We start from the raw sequence: 20255 nt of genomic DNA, 5'->3' as shown, positions 1-20255 counted from the left end.
TGGGTGGGGGAGGTAGGTGATCCTTGTTATACAAGTAGGTGGGTGGTGGGGGAGGTAGGTGATCCATGTTATACAGGTAGGTGGGTGGGGGAGGTAGGTGATCCTTGTTATACAAGTAGGCGGGTGGTGGGGGAGGTAGGTGATCCTTGTTATACAAGTAGGCGGGTGGTGGGGGAGGTAGGTGATCCTTGTTATACAGGTAGGTGGATGATCCTTGTTATACAGGTAGGTGGGTAGAGGAGGTAGGTGCAGGCAGAAGCCTCTCGCGCAGCAGCCAGGAGTTGTAGGCGGGGACAGCGGATGGGCGGACAAATCGCTGAACTACACAGATTGATGGGCGGGGTCACATTCCCAGCGGTCTGTTTGGTTTGGTAAAAGAAAAGTGTGGGCGGGGTTGTTTTGGGGTTACACGTGGAGGTGGGTGTGGCGATGAATGTGCGCAGGCGCGGTGGGGACCCGGCGTATGTGGAGTGCTAAGCGGAGAATGTGGCGGTGTTTCCGGCGGAGGAGTGATGAGGTCGCACAGCGGGGACTCACATAGAGGGGAGGACAGAGGTAAGGAGACACCCGGGGCCGCCCCGTGTACTGTTCTCTGTCACCGCGCTCATTGCCCGCCACTGAGACATCACAGGCCCGGCGGGACAGCGCCCCCTCCTGGCTCCTCGTCATATCTCTGTGTGTGGGCACTGTCAGCTGTCACCGTATGCTTCATAGGACATTCATTTACCTCTCCCCGTCATCTGTCATCTCTACACTGCACCTCTCTCTACTGTCAACTGTCATTATTTACAGCACAATTCTCTTTCCTTCCTGCAGTTATATATCATTCCTCCATCCCTGTCTTCTCTCTTCTCTCTCAGCTGTCATCTTCCCTACTTTACCTGTCTCTGCTTTATGTTGTCATTTTTCACCCATCTTTCCTCTGATTTCCCACACTGCACCTGATCCCCGCTGTCATCTGTCATTGTCCCCACAGCACCTGATCTTGCAAACTGCTGTCATCTGTCATTATCCACACCACACTGGGCTGTGCTCCCTGCTGTCATCTGTCATTGGCCATACCGCACCTGTTTTGTTTTCCACGGTTGCCATTTATCATTTCTCAAACCACACTTGCCTTTGCTGTCATTTGTCATTTCCCCTTGGCATCATCTGTCATTTCCCATTTTGCATCTGCTCTTTTGCGGCCGGTTGTTGTTTCCCATTCCGTCCCTGTGTTTCCTCCCTGTTTGTTCTTTCCTATACTTCCTGCTGTCATCTGTCACTGTACACTGTTATCGCTGTCATCTGTCATTATACATTACCATACCGATCCAGTACCATTGGTTATTGTTGATGCCGTCTCTGTCATCTGTCGCTGTCTACTGTACACTAATTGATTGGTCACTTGGTGTCGTTCTCATCTCTCACCTCGGTCCACTTCGTTTATTAGAACTCATTACTGTGTCTGTCATCTGTCACTGTTATCTGTATAATGTCCCTCTACTGTCTGCCATCTCTCTCTGCTTTCTATCATCCACATAACCCAGACTCCTCCATTCCTTGTCATTTATCTCTCTACCTGTCATCTGTCACTATCATTTGTCTCATCTGTCATTGTACAGTAGGTTCCCTGCTATCTGTCATTTGTCACTACATTCTCATTTATCACTGTTGCTGTCCTCAGTTTACACAGAGGCTGCAGCTATCGCTGTCCCCGTTATGTGATGCCTGTCATCTGTAACCGTTTACTGCTCAGTATTCCACATATCTCTCATTTATTACAACTGGTTACTATGACTGTCAGCTGTCACTGCTAGCTATTATTTATATCATCTGTCATTACACCCAATGTCCCCTTCGGCCATTATCGGTCACTTCTCTGCCTGTCCCTGACTGCTTTTGTTTCTATCATTTTACTGTCATCTGTCACTCTTCACTATCGTGAGTTTCATGTGTCAGTCTACAGTATGGTCTGTGCTGTCTGTCACCTGTTACTCTTCACTTCCATCTACTGTCACCTGTCATTGTTCACTTTATCACTTCATCTACCGTCCCTGTCAGCTGTCATTGCTCACTGCTCCCATCACTTCATCTACCGTCCCTGTCAGCTGTCATTGCTCACTGCTCCCATCACTTCATCTACCGTCCCTGTCAGCTGTCATTGCTCACTGCTCCCATCGCTTCATCTACCATCCCTGTCAGCTGTCACTTCACACTGCTCCCATCACTTCATCTACTGTCCCTGTCAGCTGTCATTGCTCACTGCTCCCATCACTTCATCTACCGTCCCTGTCAGCTGTCATTGCTCCCTGCTCCCATCACTTCCATCTATTGCCCCTGTCAGCTGTCATTGCGCACTGCTCCCGTCACTTCATCTTCTGTCTCTGTCATTGTTATGTCATCCTCCATTCTCACTGTTATCACTAATACCTCGTACACACGACCGGACTGCCCGGCAGACTTGGTCCAGCGGACCGGAGTCCGTCGGACAATTGGATCGTGTGTGGGCTCCAGCGGACTTTTTTTTCCCCAAAAGTTCAACTAGGACCTAGAAATAAAACATGTTTCAAATCTTTCTCACGGACTTGAGTCCAGTCGAAAAATCCGCTCGTCTGTTCGCTAGTCCGACTGACAAAAACCGACGCTAGGGCAGCTATTGGTTACTGGCTATGAACTTCCTTGTTTTAGTCCAGTCGTACGTCATCACGTACAAATCCCTCGGACTTTGGTTGATCGTGTGTAGGCAAGTCTGTTCATTCGGAAAGTCCATCGGAAAGTCCGTTGAAAGTCTGCCGTAAAGTCCGCTCGTGTGTACGCGGCATTAGTGTTTGCTCCTGCTTCCACATACTTCTGCCCTGCTGTTCCTGTTCAGTCTTGCTCCAGCCATCCCAGAACTGTCCATACATTATATATATATATAATCTATCTCCACCTCTGTTACCTTCCCGCTGATTCCTCTCTGTGCCCTGCCGGTCCCTCCACCCTCTCCTGGTAACCCCTCGCTCTCCTCCCCGGTCCTCGCTCTCCTCCCCGGTCCTCTCTCTCCTCCCCGGTCCTCTCTCTCCTCCCCGGTCCTCTCTCTCCTCCCCGGTCCTCTCTCTCCTCCCCGGTCCTCGCTCTCCTCCCCGGTCCTCGCTCTCCTCCCCGGTCCTCGCTCTCCTCCCCGGTCCTCGCTCTCCTCCCCGGTCCTCGCTCTCCTCCCCGGTCCTCTCTCTCCTCCCCGGTCCTCTCTCTCCTCCCCGGTCCTCTCTCTCCTCCCCGGTCCTCTCTCTCCTCCCCGGTCCTCTCTCTCCTCCCCGGTCCTCTCTCTCCTCCCCGGTCCTCTCTCTCCTCCCCGGTCCTCTCTCTCCTCCCCGGTCCTCTCTCTCCTCCCCGGTCCTCTCTCTCCTCCCCGGTCCTCTCTCTCCTCCCCGGTCCTCGCTCTCCTCCCCGGTCCTCGCTCTCCTCCCCGGTCCTCGCTCTCCTCCCCGGTCCTCGCTCTCCTCCCCGGTCCTCTCTCTCCTCCCCGGTCCTCTCTCTCCTCCCCGGTCCTCTCTCTCCTCCCCGGTCCTCGCTCTCCTCCCCGGTCCTCGCTCTCCTCCCCGGTCCTCGCTCTCCTCCTGATCCAGTAATAAATGGTTTTAGTGTCACGTGTGGGTTCTTCCTGTGTATGCCTCGGTTGTATTGCATGGAACACAACTAACACCACCTTTATAATATTTTCTATATCTTCCCTTCTTGCTTCGACACTTTTATAAATGGTTACTTTCAATAAATGCAGGTTATATGTGATCTGTTGAGATTCGGGGCCCTTATATTGATAGACAACATGTCTGCCGAAATCATCCTTGTGGGGATTCTTCGTAATGTCTAATGCCGTGACCTAAAACTCAACGTGGAAAGATGTACAAACCTTAATTCTCAGCTCCGCCCTTCCCTTCAGTCTCTGTGTTGTACTGTACAGGTTCCTCTCCTGGACGGAAATGGCCAACTCTGATCTCACTGCACACTGTGAGCTTCGTCCATCCAGGACAGCAAAGGAGAGAGCCTGTCCCCACCCCCGGAGGTAGGCAACTCAAGAGGAAAGACTTTAAATTGTGGTCCCTCAGCCTAGTCCAGTGATGGTGAACCTTGGCACCCCAGATGTTTTGGAACTACATTTCCCATGATGCTCATGCACTTTGCAGTGTAGTTAAGCATCATGGGAAATGTAGTTCCAAAACATCTGGTGTGCCACTATCACTGGCCTAGTCCATCACTATTTGTGCTTCCCTCACTGGAGGGAAATGTGACTTTAAAGAGGAGCTCCAGTCTCCCCTCCAGTAGCTGCCGACCTTTAATATAAGGATACAAAGTTTTTATTAGAAGTAAGAAAGAGCGTGCTTACAAATCACAACAGATGTCAGATGAAAACGTTGATCAATTAGGATACAGGTGAACAAATGTAGGATACATTGTATAATTACAACATGGAATATAGTAACCAGGAATAGACCAGATAGTCACGTTATGGTGTAGGCAAGGTGGAGGATCGCTTTTTCAACCCCCCCCCCCCCCCCCCCCCCACAATGTCAGTCATTCGACCAGGGAGAGGAGGTGGCATGAGGATTTGTTCCAGGTCGGAGCATTGAGAACAGCGTATCCTTATGTGTGGATTGAGGGGCACATGGAAGTTACAGTAGCTTGGGTCGAAGGTCATGTAAGCGACAATTAAAGGGAAAGGGGGGTGAGGAGAGGAAAAGGGGGAAGAGAGAAGAAGAGGGAGATAAAAAAAAGGGGAGGGGACACACAAGAAAAAAGGGGAAATCTAGGGGTATAAGGAATAAAGAAAAGAGAGGGTGATTAGGTGATGCTATGGGGCCTTTGACACCTACAAGTGGACCTGCTCCCCCCCCCCCCGCTCTCCAAGGAGTAACCTGAGCAGAGTATTGGTGGTCACCAACCGCCTCTAGGGAACATAATGACGATAACGTTCGGTAGTTGTAAAGTGGGTCCAGCATGCCCATATGGTTGAGAATTGATGCATTCTTTCTTGGGAAATATGAATCAGTTCTTCCATTTCCTTTATTTTGGATAGTCTCGCAAACCATTCTTTGACCTTTGGTATGTGTGGAGCGCCAATTTATATTTGAATTCAAAGTCTAGCCTCATTCACCATGTGCATGGCCAGTGATTTGTAGTCGTCCCTTTTTTGACAGGGACGTGTGGTGTAAGAGAAATCGTGCAGGGGAATATAAGGACACTTACCTCTCTCTCACTAAGGAAAACTAGCAGTGAAGCCTTAAAGAGGAAGTAAACCCTGGTGGGTTTTACTTCCTCTTTGTTTCCCTGCAAAGGTAAAGCATAATGGGCTATTATGGGCTATTATGTGTCACTTACCTAAAACCAAAGCCTGCGATGTGCCCGATGTCCCCGCTGGCTGGAAGCGTCCATCTTTGCCCCTCTTCCTTCCGGGGCCGCGAACTCCAGCTCTGTGACTGGCCGGAGTCGCGTGACGTCTCTCCAGCGCATGGGAGCCGCCAGTCACGGCATGACCCCCACTAGAAACGGCACAGGGTGCCCTTTCTAAAGTGAGCATGCGCCGAATACATCGTACGGGGAACGGTTTAGGAGATATTTCCAGCACCTACAGGTAAGCCTTAACCACTTGCTTACTGGGCACCTAAACCCCCCTCCTGCCCAGCGCTGACGCACTTTGAATGACAATTGCGCGGTCATACAACACTGTACCCAAATGAAATTTTTATATTTTTTTTCCCACAAATAGAGCTTTCTTTTGGTGGTATTTAACCAAAGCTGGGGTTTTTATTTTTTGCTAAACAAACAAAAAAAGATGGAAATTTTTGAAAAAAAAAATCATGTTTAATAGTTTGTTATAAAATTTTGCAAACAGGTAATTTTTCTCCTTCATTGATATGCGCTGATGAGGCTGCACTGGTTGGCACTGATAGGCTGCACTGATGGGCACGGATAGGCACAGTTAAGGCGGCACTGATAGGCACAGTTAAGGCGGCACTGATAGGCACAATTAAGGCGGCACTGATAGGCACAGTTAAGGCGGCACTGATAGGCACAGTTAAGGGCGGCACTGATGGGCACAGTTAAGGCGGCCCACTGATGGGCACAGATAAGGCGGCACTGATGGGCACAGATAAGGCGGCACTGATGGGCACAGATAAAGCGGCACTGATGGCCACTCATGGGCGCTGATGGGTGGCACGGATAGGCACCACTGATGGGTGGCACGGATAGGTACCACTGATGGGGGGCACTGATGGGTGGCACTGATGGGCAGTGATCAGCGGGTACTGATGGGCACTTATGGGCACTGGTAGGTGACACTGATGGGTGTGCTGATAGGTGGCACTGATGTGGGTGCTGATGGGGTGGCACTGATGGGTGGCACTGATTGATGGCACTGTGGGCACTGATGGGTGACGCTGGTGGGCACTGGTAGGCGGCACTGCTGCCTATTGCTGTCACAGAAGATCGCCGTGATCGGGACTGATGTCCCGATCACTGCCGCCAGTGATCAGGTTTTTTTTCCTTCTCACGCTGTCTACGCGAGGAGGAAAAATAGCCGATTACCGGCTCTGTTTACATCACATGATCAAGCTGTCAGTGGCTGACAGCTGATCATGTGGTAAGGGGTCGGGACCGACCCCCTTACTCTGATCTGTGATCAGGCGAGTCTCTGACTCGCTGATCACCGAGCGCGCCGCGAGTGCCCTGCAGGGGGTGCGCAGGCTGCTCGTGCACGGGACGACGTCAATAGACGTAGTCCCGGCAATGTAGATCCGCGCTGTTGCCGTCATTTGGCAATGGCCCGGATCTGAAGTGGTTAATCTAGGCTTACCTGTAGGTGAACGTGGTTGTACAGGGTGTACAACCACCTTTAAGGCCTCACATCCGGTTTCCTACTGTGCATGCCCGAGTCATGCTGCGCTTTGTGAATGGTCCCACTGTCTTTTTGGACCTGTCTGTGCCCCAGAAGGTAGACCCCCCCCCCCCTTTACTCAGGAAGTAGGAGGGACTGGACATGCTCATAGATCGCCTTGGCGGACTTACCCAGAAGCAGGAGCGGGTATCTGTCAAAAACAGGTGCCCACCCCCCCCAAGTGCCAAATTTGGCAGCGGAGGGTGTGAACAAGTGAAGCTTCCCCTATTGGGTGGAACTCCGCCTTAAAGAACTCCCTGTGCAGGGAGGGAGGATAGACGGCTTGCATCTTCCTGTGGGTCAACTTTTTTTCAAGCTCCCATCCAGCTTGGTCAGGATCAGGTCCCCCTCTTGATTACACCATCTATGGGAATCCAGAATTCTGTATGGTCCCTCTGCCCCGGGGACCGCTACGACGGCTTCAGTTCCCTGACTGGTAGAGCTGGGTGTCCCTTAGGGTAAGATATAGTTACAGAGATAGAGTAGAGTAGAGTAGAGTAAAGTAGGAAAAGGGATAGCAAACCTGTCAGGTATTGTTTGTTCATTCACACAGTATAACAGAACACAGCATGGGTGAACCTCAAAAATGCAATGAAATTGGGGTGTCATTTTCGCCTCTTGGCGCCAGCTCCCCCCCCCCCCTGGCCTTTTTAAGGGGTTTGGCATTCGGGGTGGCAGGGCGGGGCTTGACCATGTGACTGTCATGATTGGCAGTCACGTGATTGGAAATCTCCTGATCGTAATTAGTGATCGGGAGCTTTTCTTGAGCCGCCGTGTCACTGTGCTGAGAGCTCTATCGGCACTAATGTGTGCAAATATGTGGCTCCTTTGCGGTAAGACCTGGTCACCGAGACCACCGAGACGCCTCGCATTTGTGTGCAGTTGGTGCCTAGGGGGTTAAAGTTAATAATTGAAATGTGCAAATGGTTGGACAATAATGTCTCTTTCTGTACTGCCTCTGGCATGCTTTTACTCGGGAAGCGCAGGCAACACCCTCAGGGTCCATGTACACTTTGTGTGTGCGGTGGGCATTTACGTACATTTTTGTGCCCATCAGCAAGTCTATATAGTGAAAATCTCGGAGGAGGGTATATGGTAAGTGTAAGTACAAAGAAGCATTTAACTTTTATAGTAAACCTGTCCTGTGTATAATTCTAGCATGTACTTGCCTTACCTTTGGTGCCCCTCAGCAGCAGAACTGAAGACTATGCCTTGCACTTCTGAGTATGGAGGAGCATGTGACTGGGTCCATGTGATAGACCTGGGCCAATCAGTGCGGTGGTATGAGGAGGGCAGAGTCCCCTGTAAGCTGAGATCGGGTTCTCCTTTACTTCTAACATCTAAACCAGTGGTGGGAAACCTTCCGGATAACGGGGGCCTTAAAAACCAAAAATGTAAAATATTGCAGCTTAAAGTGAACCTTCAGTCATTTTTTTTTCAACTTTCCATCTTTTAAATCTTCTGCCCTTCTTGTTTTAACTTTGGGTAGAAAAACTTTTTTTCTGCCAGTAAATACCTTATACAGCCCACTTCCTGTTTCTTGTCTGGTCATTAGCCTAGGCTTATGACATCATGAACAGCTCTCTCTCACTGTGAGAGTTTGCCGGGAGGTGGGGTGAGTCATAAGAGGGCCAGTGAGAGCTGCAGAGCTGAAGGTGTGTGTCTGTGTAAATCAAGGAAGTAAACAGGCAGCAGCTTCAGCTGCCCACAGTTAAAATGACTGCAGCCAGACTCAGTGGAGGGAGATTTCTGCAGCATATTTGACAAGTATAAAATCACAGTATATATAAAATAATATGTAAAGTGGTTGGAGGGAAGCTTCAGAATGGCAAATATGTTTTTATTACAAATTATGTGACCAGACTGCAGTTCCTCTTTAACCGTCATTATACTGCGTCAGGTCGGCACAATCCCGCGAGCTGTCATGGCTATACGTCGGCTCCTTTAAGCGGGATAGCAGGCGCGCGCCAGCTGCACTGCGGGGGGTGCCGATGCTCGTGGCCAACGGTTGCGATGACCGCCGGCCTCGAGCGATTGCGGGCACGAGAGGCAGAACAGGGACGTGTGTGTAAACACACAAATCCCTGTTCTGTTCTGTGAAGAGAGACATTGTGAGTTCCTAATAGCTAGGAACCGCGATCTGTCATTTCCTCTAGTCAGTCCCCTCCCCCCACAGTTAGAAAAACACACAGGGAACACAGTTAACCCCTTGATCGCCCCCTAGTGTTAACCCCTTCCCTGCCAGTGTCATTTATACAGTAATCAGTGCATTTTTATCGCTTCCTGGCAGGGTCGGGTACGTGGGTTGTGGGACTAAGATCCCGAACACGCCTGAGTCCCATTGCTTCTGGTGATCTGGCAAGTGACACACCTGTATTAATGAGGTGCAACTCTGGCTGAAGGAGCACAGGAGACACAGCAGGCAGCAGCATTGTCAGTCTGGGGGTGGGAGGGGACTGTTTAAATGTATTAGCAGATTTTGATACACTAAAAAAATTGAAGCCAAACTCCAGCTCGCACTTTTTAAGCAGCTACAGAAAACATTTTTTTTTTCCTTTTTGGTATAAAGGTTTTACATGAATAAATAAAAGCTGATATTTGAATCACCCCCGCCAGTGTTAAAGTGTTACTAAACCCACAAGAGTAAAATCAGTCTCTATATGCAGTATAGCAGTGGTTCTCAACCCGCTCCTCAAGTATCCCCAACAGGCCATGTTTTGGGAATTTCTCTTAAATAGCTGTCCAAAATACCAAACCATTGACTCTGATTTAAAGCACCTGTGCAAGATAAAGGAAAACCTGCAAACATGACCTGTTGGGGATACTTGAGGACAGGGTTGAGAATCATTGCGGTAAAGCGTGTTTGTTATACTCGCTGTGCAACCCAGGGGGATTAATCCTCTGCATTGTGTAAAAAGGCTGTTTGATCCTGATCTTCTTTTACTGTCCCCAATCCATCTGCTGATAGTACAGAGCCTTGGGGGCACTCTGCATGTGCTCAGTTTGGTGTGTATTGCTAGAGTTTTTTTTTTTTTTTTTTCTTTTTGGAAGAGTGCATGTGATCAGCACCACTTTGAAGCAAAATAATGGTCAGTGCCCATCTGCAGCCTCAATGCAGCCTGATCAGTGCCCATCTGCAGCCTCAATGCAGCCTGATCAGTGCCCATCTGCAGCCTCAATGCAGCCTGATCTGTGCCCATCTGCAGCCTCAATGCAGCCTGATCTGTGCCCATCTGCAGCCTCAATGCAGCCTGATCTGTGCCCATCTGCAGCCTCAATGCAGCCTGATCTGTGCCCATCTGCAGCCTCAATGCAGCCTGATCTGTGCCCATCTGCAGCCTCAATGCAGCCTGATCTGTGCCCATCTGCAGCTTCAATGCAGCCTGATCTGTGCCCATCTGCAGCCTCAATGCAGCCTGATCTGTGCCCATCTGCAACTTCAATGAAGCCTGATCTGTGCCCATCTGCAGCCTCACTGCAGCCTGATCTGTGCCCATCTGCAACTTCAATGAAGCCTGATCTGTGCCCATCTGCAGCCTCAATGAAGCCTGATCTGTGCCCATCTGCAGCCTCAATGAAGCCTGATCTGTGCCCATCTGCAGCCTCAATGAAGCCTGATCAGTGCCCATCTGCAGCCTCAATGCAGCCTGATCTGTGCCCATCTGCAACTTTAATGAAGCCTGATCTGTGCCCATCTGCAGCCTCAATGAAGCCTGATCTGCAGCCTCAATGAAGCCTGATCTGTGCCCATCTGCAGCCCATCTCCCATCAATGCAGCTGCCTGATTAATGCCCATCTACAGCCTCACCATTTCTCATCAGTGCAGTGCAGGAAATCACAGAGCCGTCATCTCATGTTTCCTTGGCTCTCAGTCGGCAGTCACACACACAGTCCCACTTCCGCCATCGGCATTGGACCAGCTCCTCTGATAGACAGAACACTGGCCGGTGACGGAAGAGGGACTGTGTGTGTGTGACGTGAGAGCTGAGTAAACGGGAGATGACGGCTCGGTGAATTCCCCTTCTAGGTACACTATCGGCGTATAACGCACTCCCATGATTTGCCTCCTATTTTCAGGGAAAAAAAAGTGCATGTTATACGCTGATAAATACATTAATTATAAATAATAATATGAATTTCCCCACAATTCACTCACTCAATTCTGCAAGTGATTCGAATTTACTATTGCTGTTTTCTAGCTGGTCTAAAGCCACTTTTGACGTAAAGGGACACTTTTTGGTTGCTATGGACAATCTCCAGTTTCCAGGCAGAAAGAACAGTATATATCATATAAAACTGCATGCAGGGCATGGGCCAAAGCATTAGGGACAAAAGGGAGGTGATTTGATAAAGTAATACTGTATGTGTTATGAATTTTGTACTTTTTGAATTTGCCGCTGGGCTCCGCCCCCATGTGTTGCGACGCTCGCAGGGAACGGAGCCCGGAACACAGAGGCATCGGGCGGAGGACAGAGCCCACAGGGGACATCTCAGGATCCTGGGGACAAGGTAAGTAACCTGGACCGGGATCCTGAGATGCGATCCCAAGCGTGGCTCGGGGTTACCGCTAATGGTACTGAAATTGAACCCCGAGCCACACTCGGGATTACCGCCAGGAAAGTTAAGCTTTCACAAAAAAACCTGATAGCTGATTGGTGCAGCTCTGCATAGAAACCAGATTTTGCACACCTGTTTTAGTAAATCAATCCAGCGGGTCCAGCAGGTCCCCCCATGTCTGTGCATTTAACACTGATCTGCATAAATGACAATATCACCTTTTATTATATTTGCTAAAGCAGCCGTTTTTGAATCTTATGCACAATAGGCAAATTCCAATTGTTTCTAAGTGGCTGACTACACAAACACAAGTTTATTAATTAGTTAGAAGGGCTTTAGTTTTATTGATGATGAGTGGAGTATTAGTACTAATGGGGAGTGAGAACTGGTTGTAATCTCTGTGGTGTAAACAACACGGAGCACAAACCAACCGTCCACAATTGGGATGATCTTTCCACACGTTGGTGGCTGACTCAGAAGCCACAATACGGAAGTTACTTAATCTTCATATGTGTACACACAAGAGGCGGCGCCCTCTATTATTAAACATGAATTCAGGTATGGATATACACTATATTATCAAAAGTATTGGGACGCCTGCCTTTACACGCACATGAACTTTAATGGCATCCAAGTCTTAGTCTGTAGGGTTCAATATTGAGTTGGCCCACCCTTTGCAGCTATAACAGCTTCAACTCTTCTCGGAAGGCTGTCCATAAGGTTTAGGAGTGTGTCTATGGGAATGTTTGACCATTCTTCCAGAAGCACATTTGTGAGGTCAGGCACTGATGTTGGACGAGAAGGCCTGCTTCTCAGTCTCCACTCTAATACATCAATTGAGGTCGGGCCAATCAAGTTCCTCCACCCCAAACTGGCTCATCCATGTCTTTATGGACCTTGCTTTGTGCACTGGTCCATATCATTTGGTGGAGGGGGGGATTATGGTGTGGGTTTTTTTTTTTTTTTTCAGGGGTTGGGCTTGGCCCCCTAGTTCCAGTGAAGGGAACTCTTAAGGCGTCAGCATACCAAGACATTTTGGACAATTTCATATTCCCAACTTTGTGGGAACAGTTTGGGGATGGCCCCTTCCTGTTCTAACATGACTGCACACCAGTGCACAAAGCAAGGTCCATAAAGACATAAATGAGCGAGTTTGGGGTGGAGGAACTTGACTGGGCTGCACAGAGTCCTGACCTCAACCTGATAGAACATCTTTGGGATAAATTAGAGTGGAGCCTGTGAGCCAGGACTTCTCGTCCAACATCATGCCTGACCTCACAAACGCGCTTCTGGAAGAATGATCAAACATTCCCATAGACACACTCCTAAACCTTGTGGACAGCCTTCCCAGAAGAGTTGAAGCTGTTATAGCTGCAAAGGGAGGGCCAACTCAATATTGAACCCTACGGACTAATGCTGGGCATACACTATACAAAATTTTTGAAAAACAAACATTCGGCCGTGAGCGCAAACGATGGTGCCATCATGTAATGACCGATAAATCGTTCAGTGGACATAAATAAAGAAATTTTTTGTTCGTTTTTTTTTTTACATATACCTAGTGCAGACAGTTCAGACGGGAAACACATTAACCTTTCAATTTATCGTTCGTTCGGCAGAAAATTTCCAAACTTGTCCTTCGTTTTTTCGGCTAAAAAACTTCCAAACGATTATCGATTTTTTTGTGCCCATTAACTGGCCGAAAAAACGAACGGTCTAAATGACCGAATTTTGCCAATTTTTCGTATAGTGTATGGCCAGCATTAGACTGGGATGCCATTAAAGTTCATGTGCGTGTAAAGGCATGCGTCCCAATACTTTTGACAATATATTGTATTATATATACTCACATTGATCCAGCTTGGAACAGTGTAACTATGTATACACTATACTTGGCTAATGCCTATTGCAGCTGAAATTCTCTGTAGACATCACTACTGAGCACAGTCATCTTTTAGAGACTGATTTGCATTTTCTAAATGAATGCAAAGCATTCTCTGATTGGACAAGGTTGGATTGGATTGAGGTGGAGTGGAGATGTTACTGGCCTGTCTCTTCACCCCATCCAATCAGAGAATGGTTTGCATTCATTCAGCAAATGCAAAGCATTCAGTTCAGTTTTCAAGAGTTCAGTTTAAATTTTATAGTTGAACCGGAATTTTACCCATAACAACAACTTAATAAAAAAAATAATGTTCTTTAGCAAGGAACATACGTTCCACATTAATAATTATGCTGCTACCATTAGTGTGTGCTGTAAATTGCCTCCCGCACTGCTCCTGTTTCTTCTTGCTAAAGCCCAGAGCCCCTGAACAGCAGTAAATCCATAAAGCGGAACTAAACCAATTGATTTAATGGTTTAAAAAAAAAACAGTTTACTTTCCTGGAATGCTGGGATAGCTAACTGTTACATCTGCTTGTGTCTCCAACTAAACTGTCAAACCATCAAATGGTGTCATAACTGATCACATGTACAGCACCATTGCAGTTGTAGATCAAACAGAAGCAGCTTCCTTCTCTGTAAAGGATAGGAGGGTTTAATTTTGTTTTAAGGTTGTCAGCAGATCGACCTATACAAACTTGGCAGTCCGTAAAAATGCAGCGCAACTGAGCATGTGCAGAGCAAGGTAAGGCCGTGTATTACTGCATTTTTTCATTACAGTGATCTTACAGGACCTACATTTCAAAATGTCAATGTAAATCTGCTAGTCCATTTAACCACTTCCTGTTCTTGGGCCATTTAAAAAGGTTGAAGTGGTTATCCCAGGATGATGGTTGGGGCTACAACCATGATCCTGGTATAATTTCTTTTTAGCAGATGATTCCCTACAATGTAAAAGTGATCCAAGGGACTATAGAGCTGCTGGATTACTTGTACAGGTGGCGGAAGGGGGTTCACCACCTTTACCGGGCTCTCCTATCTGAACTGGGTGCCAGGTAAGGATGCGACCAGCGGCATCCGCTTCCTGGGACACAGTGAGGATAACTGATGTTGTTCCTCCCACTGTGTGATGTAGGAAACGAGAAGCAACAAGGATTTCTTTCTCGAACATCACGGGACACAGAGCCACAGTAATTACTGATGGGTTATATAGGTATCACTGGTGATTGGACACTGGCACACCCTATCAGGAAGTTCAACCCCCTATATAATCCCTCCCCCTTGCAGGGATACCTCAGTTTTTACGCCAGTGTCTTAGGTGATGGACGTGTAAAGATGTCCTGTGCTGAGCTCCAAAGGGAATATCCTAAGATCCTATACTGGGGCAAGCCAGGCGAACCGGATCCATTCAAAGTGTCTTTTCATGGCCGAATTGAATGGTACCCGGGCCTCGTGTCCGAAGAAACGAGGTTTTACCCGTAATGCTTCTCTTTTTAGAGAGCTGGACCCCGCAGATCAGAAAATGGCTTTAAACTTCCTAATTTCTGGCGAGGTGCTTTACGGTCCCAGAACTGTTGGATCCCCCTACTGATGGGGGCCCCAGTCTCTGACGTTTTTTTCAAACGGAGCCCACCGTGAGAGTGTTTAGACTCCCACTCAGGCCAGCTGCAGGCTATTAAAGGCACTCTGTACAGGTGCACTCAGCCTTCTGAGAGACACAGAGCTGACGGTCGCATGTAAGGTGGGACACAGGCATTCTCCTAGGCAGCATTTACTGAAGTAACACCAGACTGAGCATTGGGTAGCAAGGCTTTTAGCCAGACTACATCGCTCAGCGGACAGTGTTCATTTGTATACCTCACACCTTGTTGCTTTGCACTATGGGTAGAAGAGGTTCAAGCACCCCAGGAACCAGAGACACTAGGGGATCTCGTTCAGGTTCTGAGGGCCCCCTGTCGGCAGCATCCTTCCCCCCTAAAGATGGGCTAGGGACGGCTAGCCAGGGAGAGCCATCGGGGTCAGGGGCTACACCTGCTTCTGGCACTTCAGCCCCTGTATATATTACACAAGAGGTTTTTTCCTCAACCATTAATGGTCTAGAGGAAAGATTAATGGCCGTGATTACGTCTTCACTCAGTGGAAGAACGCACTAGGCTTTCCTCTGTTCCCCAAGACCCTCAGACAGAGGAGCTCTGGGATAAAGGAGATGAATCCCTTTCAGAGGATCGGGATGGGATGGATGATTCCTCTTCGGAGGATTCAGGTGGAGAGGGACCCTCTGCGACTTCCCAAGAGGAGAAAGTCTTAGTGCAGATCCTCACTGGATTGGTCCGCTCCACATTTAAGTTGCCCATACCTGAAACTGCTAAAGAATCCTCTTCTGCTTTGGGGTCACTGAAACCTTTCCAAGCAGCACATGCTTTTCCTGTTCATACTTTACTTGAAAAGCTTATTTATTCTGAGTGGGATCACCCAGACAAACGTTTTTTTCCGCCGAGAAAGTTTTCAACACTTTATCCGATGGAAGAAAAGTTTATTAAAATGTGGGGAATTCCGGCTATTGATGCCGCCATTTCCTCAATAAATAATAGCCTGACTTGTCCTGTAGACAATGCTCAGATGCTCAGGGATCCTGTAGATAAAAGGATGGAATCCCTATTGAAGGATGTTTTCTCCTTAGCAGGATCAGTGGCCCAACCTGCAATAGCAGCGATTGGAGTCTGTCAATACTTAAGAGACCATGTTAAGCAGGTCATCAAAGTATTACCTGAACAGCAGGCCCAGGGGTTTGCTAACCTTCCAGCGGCCTTATGCTTTGTGGTTGACGCCATTAGAGATTCTATCGTGCAAACCTCCCGTCTTTCACTGGGGTTGGTGCATATACGTAGAATCCTATGGTTGAAAAATTGGTCAGCCGAAGCACCATGTAAGAAGCTACTGGCTGGGTTTCCATTTCGTGGTGCAAGGTTGTTTGGAGAGGACTTGGATAACTATATCAAGAGAATCTCTTGTGGGAAAAGCACTCTCTTACCTGTCAAGAAGAAGAGTAAGCGTCCCTCTTTCAAACGGACTCTTTCCCCAGCGCCGGGGGCTTCAGCCTCCAGGCAGTCTCGACGGCCGCCTCCATCGGGGTCCAGAGACAAGAGTCAACCCCAGGGACAAAAGAAGTCCTGGGGAAAGAAGCCTACTAGGCAAAACACTAAGACCTCTGCATGAGGGGGCGCCCCCGCTCACTCGAGTGGGGGGAAGACTGCGACAATTCTCAGAGCTCTGGCAGGAGGACTTCCAGGACAGATGGGTAGTCTCCACGGTAACCTTAGGGTACAAGCTGGAGTTTCAGGAATTCCCTTCTCCTTGGTTCCTCAGATCAAATGTTCCCAGAGACCCAGAGAAGAAACAGTCGCTCCTTCTAGCGTTAGAGCGACTTTTGTCGCAGGAGGTCATTATGATAGTTCCCGCAAAGGACCAGGGATTGGGCTTCTATTCCAACCTTTTTACGGTCCAAAAGCCAAATGGGGATGTCAGGCCCATTTTGGACTTAAGGGATCTGAACCGATTCCTAAGGATTCAATCCTTCCGCATGGAATCAATTCGAACAGTAGTTCCCACCCTGCAGGGAGGAGAATTTCTGGCATCAATAGACATCAGAGATGCATATCTGCATGTGCCCATTTTTCCTGCTCATCAGAAGTTTCTGCGCTTCGAGGTAGGAGGGCGCCATTTCCAGTTTATGGCTCTGCCCTTTGGGATAGCCACTGCACCTCGAGTGTTCACAAAGATCTTGGCTCCTCCTCTGGCCAGATTAAGGGCTCAGGGTATAGCTGTCATAGCATACCTAGACGACCTGCTCTTGATAGACCGGTCGGTAGCCTCTTTGAATGGAAACTTGAGGACCACGGTCAGGTATCTAGAACACCTGGGTTGGATCCTCAACTTAGAAAAGTCTTTCCTAAAACCAGTAAGAAGACTGGAATATTTAGGTCTGATTATACATACAAGCCAGGAGAAAATATTTCTACCCCAGGCAAAGATCACTGCTTTGAGAGAGCTGATTTTGACAGTAAGGACCAAGAAGGGTCCCTCAGTCCGCCTTTGTATGAGGCTACTAGGGAAGATGGTGTCTTCATTCGAAGCAGTTCCCTATGCTCAGTTTCACTCAAGAATGCTGCAACACAGTATTCTGTCGACCTGGAACAAGAAGGTTCAGGCATTAGACTTTCCGATGCACCTGTCGCATGCGGTGCGTCAGAGCCTCAATTGGTGGCTCATACCCGAAAACCTGCAGAAGGGGAAATCCTTTCTACCGGTTACCTGGACGGTGGTAACAACAGATGCCAGTCTGTCAGGTTGGGGAGCAGTTCTGGAACAGGCTGCGGTCCAAGGGGTATGGTCCAAGACAGAGAGGACCTTACCCATCAACATTCTGGAGATCCGGGCGATACATCTAGCTCTAAAAGCCTGGACTATCAGGCTACAGGGTTGTCCGGTCAGGATCCAGTCCGACAATGCCACAGCAGTGGCTTATGTCAATCATCAGGGAGGCACCCGGAGCCGAGCTGCTCAAAAAGAGGTGAACCAGATCTTAGTCTGGGCAGAGATGCATGTGCCATGCATATCGGCAGTTTTCATCCCGGGAATAGAGAATTGGCAGGCGGACTATCTAAGTCGCCAGCAGTTACTTCCAGGGGAATGGTCTCTGCATCCCGACGTCTTTTGGGCCATATGCCAAAGATGGGGGGTTCCAGATGTAGATCTCTTTGCATCCCGATTCAACAAAAAGATAGACAGATTTGTGGCAAGGACAAAAGATCCTCTTGCATGCGGGACGGATGCGTTGGTGATTCCGTGGCATCGGTTCTCACTGATTTACGCATTCCCGCCTATTCTGCTACTACCACGACTCCTTCGCAGGATCAGGCAGGAAAGGAAGTCGGTACTTCTGGTGGCCCCCGCTTGGCCCAGAAGGACTTGGTATGCAGAAATAGTAAGGATGACGGTGGGTTCCCCGTGGACCCTACCGGTACGCCCAGACCTGTTATCTCAAGGTCCAGTGTTCCATCCTGCCTTACAAACGCTAAATTTGACGGTTTGGCTATTGAGACCCACGTTCTGAAGAGTCGTGGGCTCTCAGGTCCTGTCATATCTACCTTGATTAATGCAAGGAAGCCAGCTTCCAGGATGATTTATCATAGAGTCTGGAAAGCTTATATAACCTGGTGTGAATCCAGAGGTTGGCATCCCAGGAAATATGTCATAGGTAGAATCCTTGATTTTCTACAGATGGGATTAGAGATGAAGCTGGCCTTGAGTACCATCAAGGGCCAGGTCTCTGCTTTATCAGTATTATTTCAGCGGCCACTTGCTTCGCATTCTTTGGTCCGAAACTTTATGCAGGGGGTGATGCGTCTTAATCCTCCGGTTAAAGCGCCCCTAAACCCCTGGGACTTGAATTTGGTCCTGGCTGTGTTACAGAAACGGCCTTTTGAACCAATAAGTCAGATTCCTTTGGTCTTGTTGACAAGGAAATTAATTTTTCTGGTGGCCATCTCTTCTGCTAGAAGAGTATCAGAATTAGCAGCTCTTTCCTGTAAGGAGCCTTATTTGATTATACACAAGGATAGAGTGGTACTACGCCCTCATCCTAGTTTTTTACCGAAGGTGGTTTCTGATTTTCATTTAAACCAAGACATTGTTCTACCTTCCTTTTTTCCAGATCCCTGTTCTCCGGAAGAGAGATCTCTACATTCGTTGGATGTAGTAAGAGCAGTTAAGGCCTATCTAGGGGCAACTACTCAGATCCGCAAGACGGATGTTTTGTTTGTGCTGCCAGAGGGTCCCAATAGAGGACAGGCAGCGTCAAAAGCTACCATTTCTAAATGGATTCGACAGTTGATCATTCAAGCTTACGGTTTGAAACAGAAGATTCCTCCGTTTCAGATCAGGGCACATTCCACAAGGGCTATTGGTGCTTCTTGGGCAGTGCATCACCGGGCCTCTATGGCTCAAATCTGCAAGGCCGCAACCTGGTCTTCAGTTCATACATTCACCAGATTCTATCAGGTGGATGTGAGAAGGCATGAGGATATCGCCTTTGGGCGTAGTGTGCTGCAGGCAGCAGTACAGGGTCCTCAGGTCTGATTGCACCCTACTTGGTCGTGGTTCCCCCCCCTCAGGTAGCATTGCTCTGGGACATCCCATCAGTAATTACTGTGGCTCTGTGTCCCGTGATGTTCGAGAAAGAAAATAGGATTTTTTAAAACAGCTTACCTGTAAAATCCTTTTCTTTCGAAGGACATCACGGGACACAGAGGTCCCACCCCTCTTCTAATACACTATATTGCTTGGCTACAAAACTGAGGTATCCCTGCAAGGGGGAGGGATTATATAGGGGGTTGAACTTCCTGATAGGGTGTGCCAGTGTCCAATCACCAGTGATACCTATATAACCCATCAGTAATTACTGTGGCTCTGTGTCCCGTGATGTCCTTCGAAAGAAAAGGATTTTACAGGTAAGCTGTTTTAAAAAATCCTATTTTTGCCACTTCCAGTTTTTTGTGTCTCAAGTAAACAAGCCATTACCGGCTTGTGAAAGCATCTGATCAAACCGATCTTGGTTTGAGAAGATGCTTTGGAGGTCAGAGAAGAGAATAGACCCCAGATCTCTCCATAAAGAGGACCTGTCATGGCCCATGTTTAACGACTAGCTGACCAGCGCACCACGATGTACGTCGGCACAATGGCAAGGCTGGGCAAATGGGTGTACAGGTACATCCCCTTTAAATCACGGCATTGTGGGCGCGCGTACTCTGTGACCGTGGGTCCCGCGGACTCGATGTCCGCCGGGGGCCCGCGATCATGTCACGGAGCGGAAGAACGGGGAGATGCCTACAAGGCATTTCCCCGTTCTGCCTGTCATCG

The 20255-nt window shown here is 48.6% G+C and overlaps 1 protein-coding gene across 4 annotated transcripts in view; it reads left to right on the top strand.

The window, feature by feature from the left end:
* Positions 1-396: 396 nt before the first annotated feature.
* Positions 397-20255, top strand: part of SLC36A4 (solute carrier family 36 member 4) — a 474855-nt gene continuing 454996 nt past the window's right edge. For 3 of the 4 annotated variants that reach the window (XM_073612996.1, XM_073612992.1, XM_073612995.1), the window contains exons 1-2: positions 397-555; positions 3926-4027. In XM_073612996.1, the coding sequence (XP_073469097.1) occupies positions 513-555; positions 3926-4027 (145 nt within the window). In that variant the 5' untranslated portion in view covers positions 397-512. The remainder of the gene's footprint in view (positions 556-3925; positions 4028-20255) is intronic. The other variant, XM_073612994.1, reaches the window with a different exon arrangement.

The sequence above is a fragment of the Aquarana catesbeiana genome, linkage group LG02 (assembly GCF_042186555.1).
Source record: "Aquarana catesbeiana isolate 2022-GZ linkage group LG02, ASM4218655v1, whole genome shotgun sequence".
Classification (NCBI taxonomy): Eukaryota; Metazoa; Chordata; class Amphibia; order Anura; family Ranidae; genus Aquarana; species Aquarana catesbeiana.
Note: the sequence above shows the minus strand (reverse complement) of the source record. Positions and strands in the feature narration are given on the sequence as shown.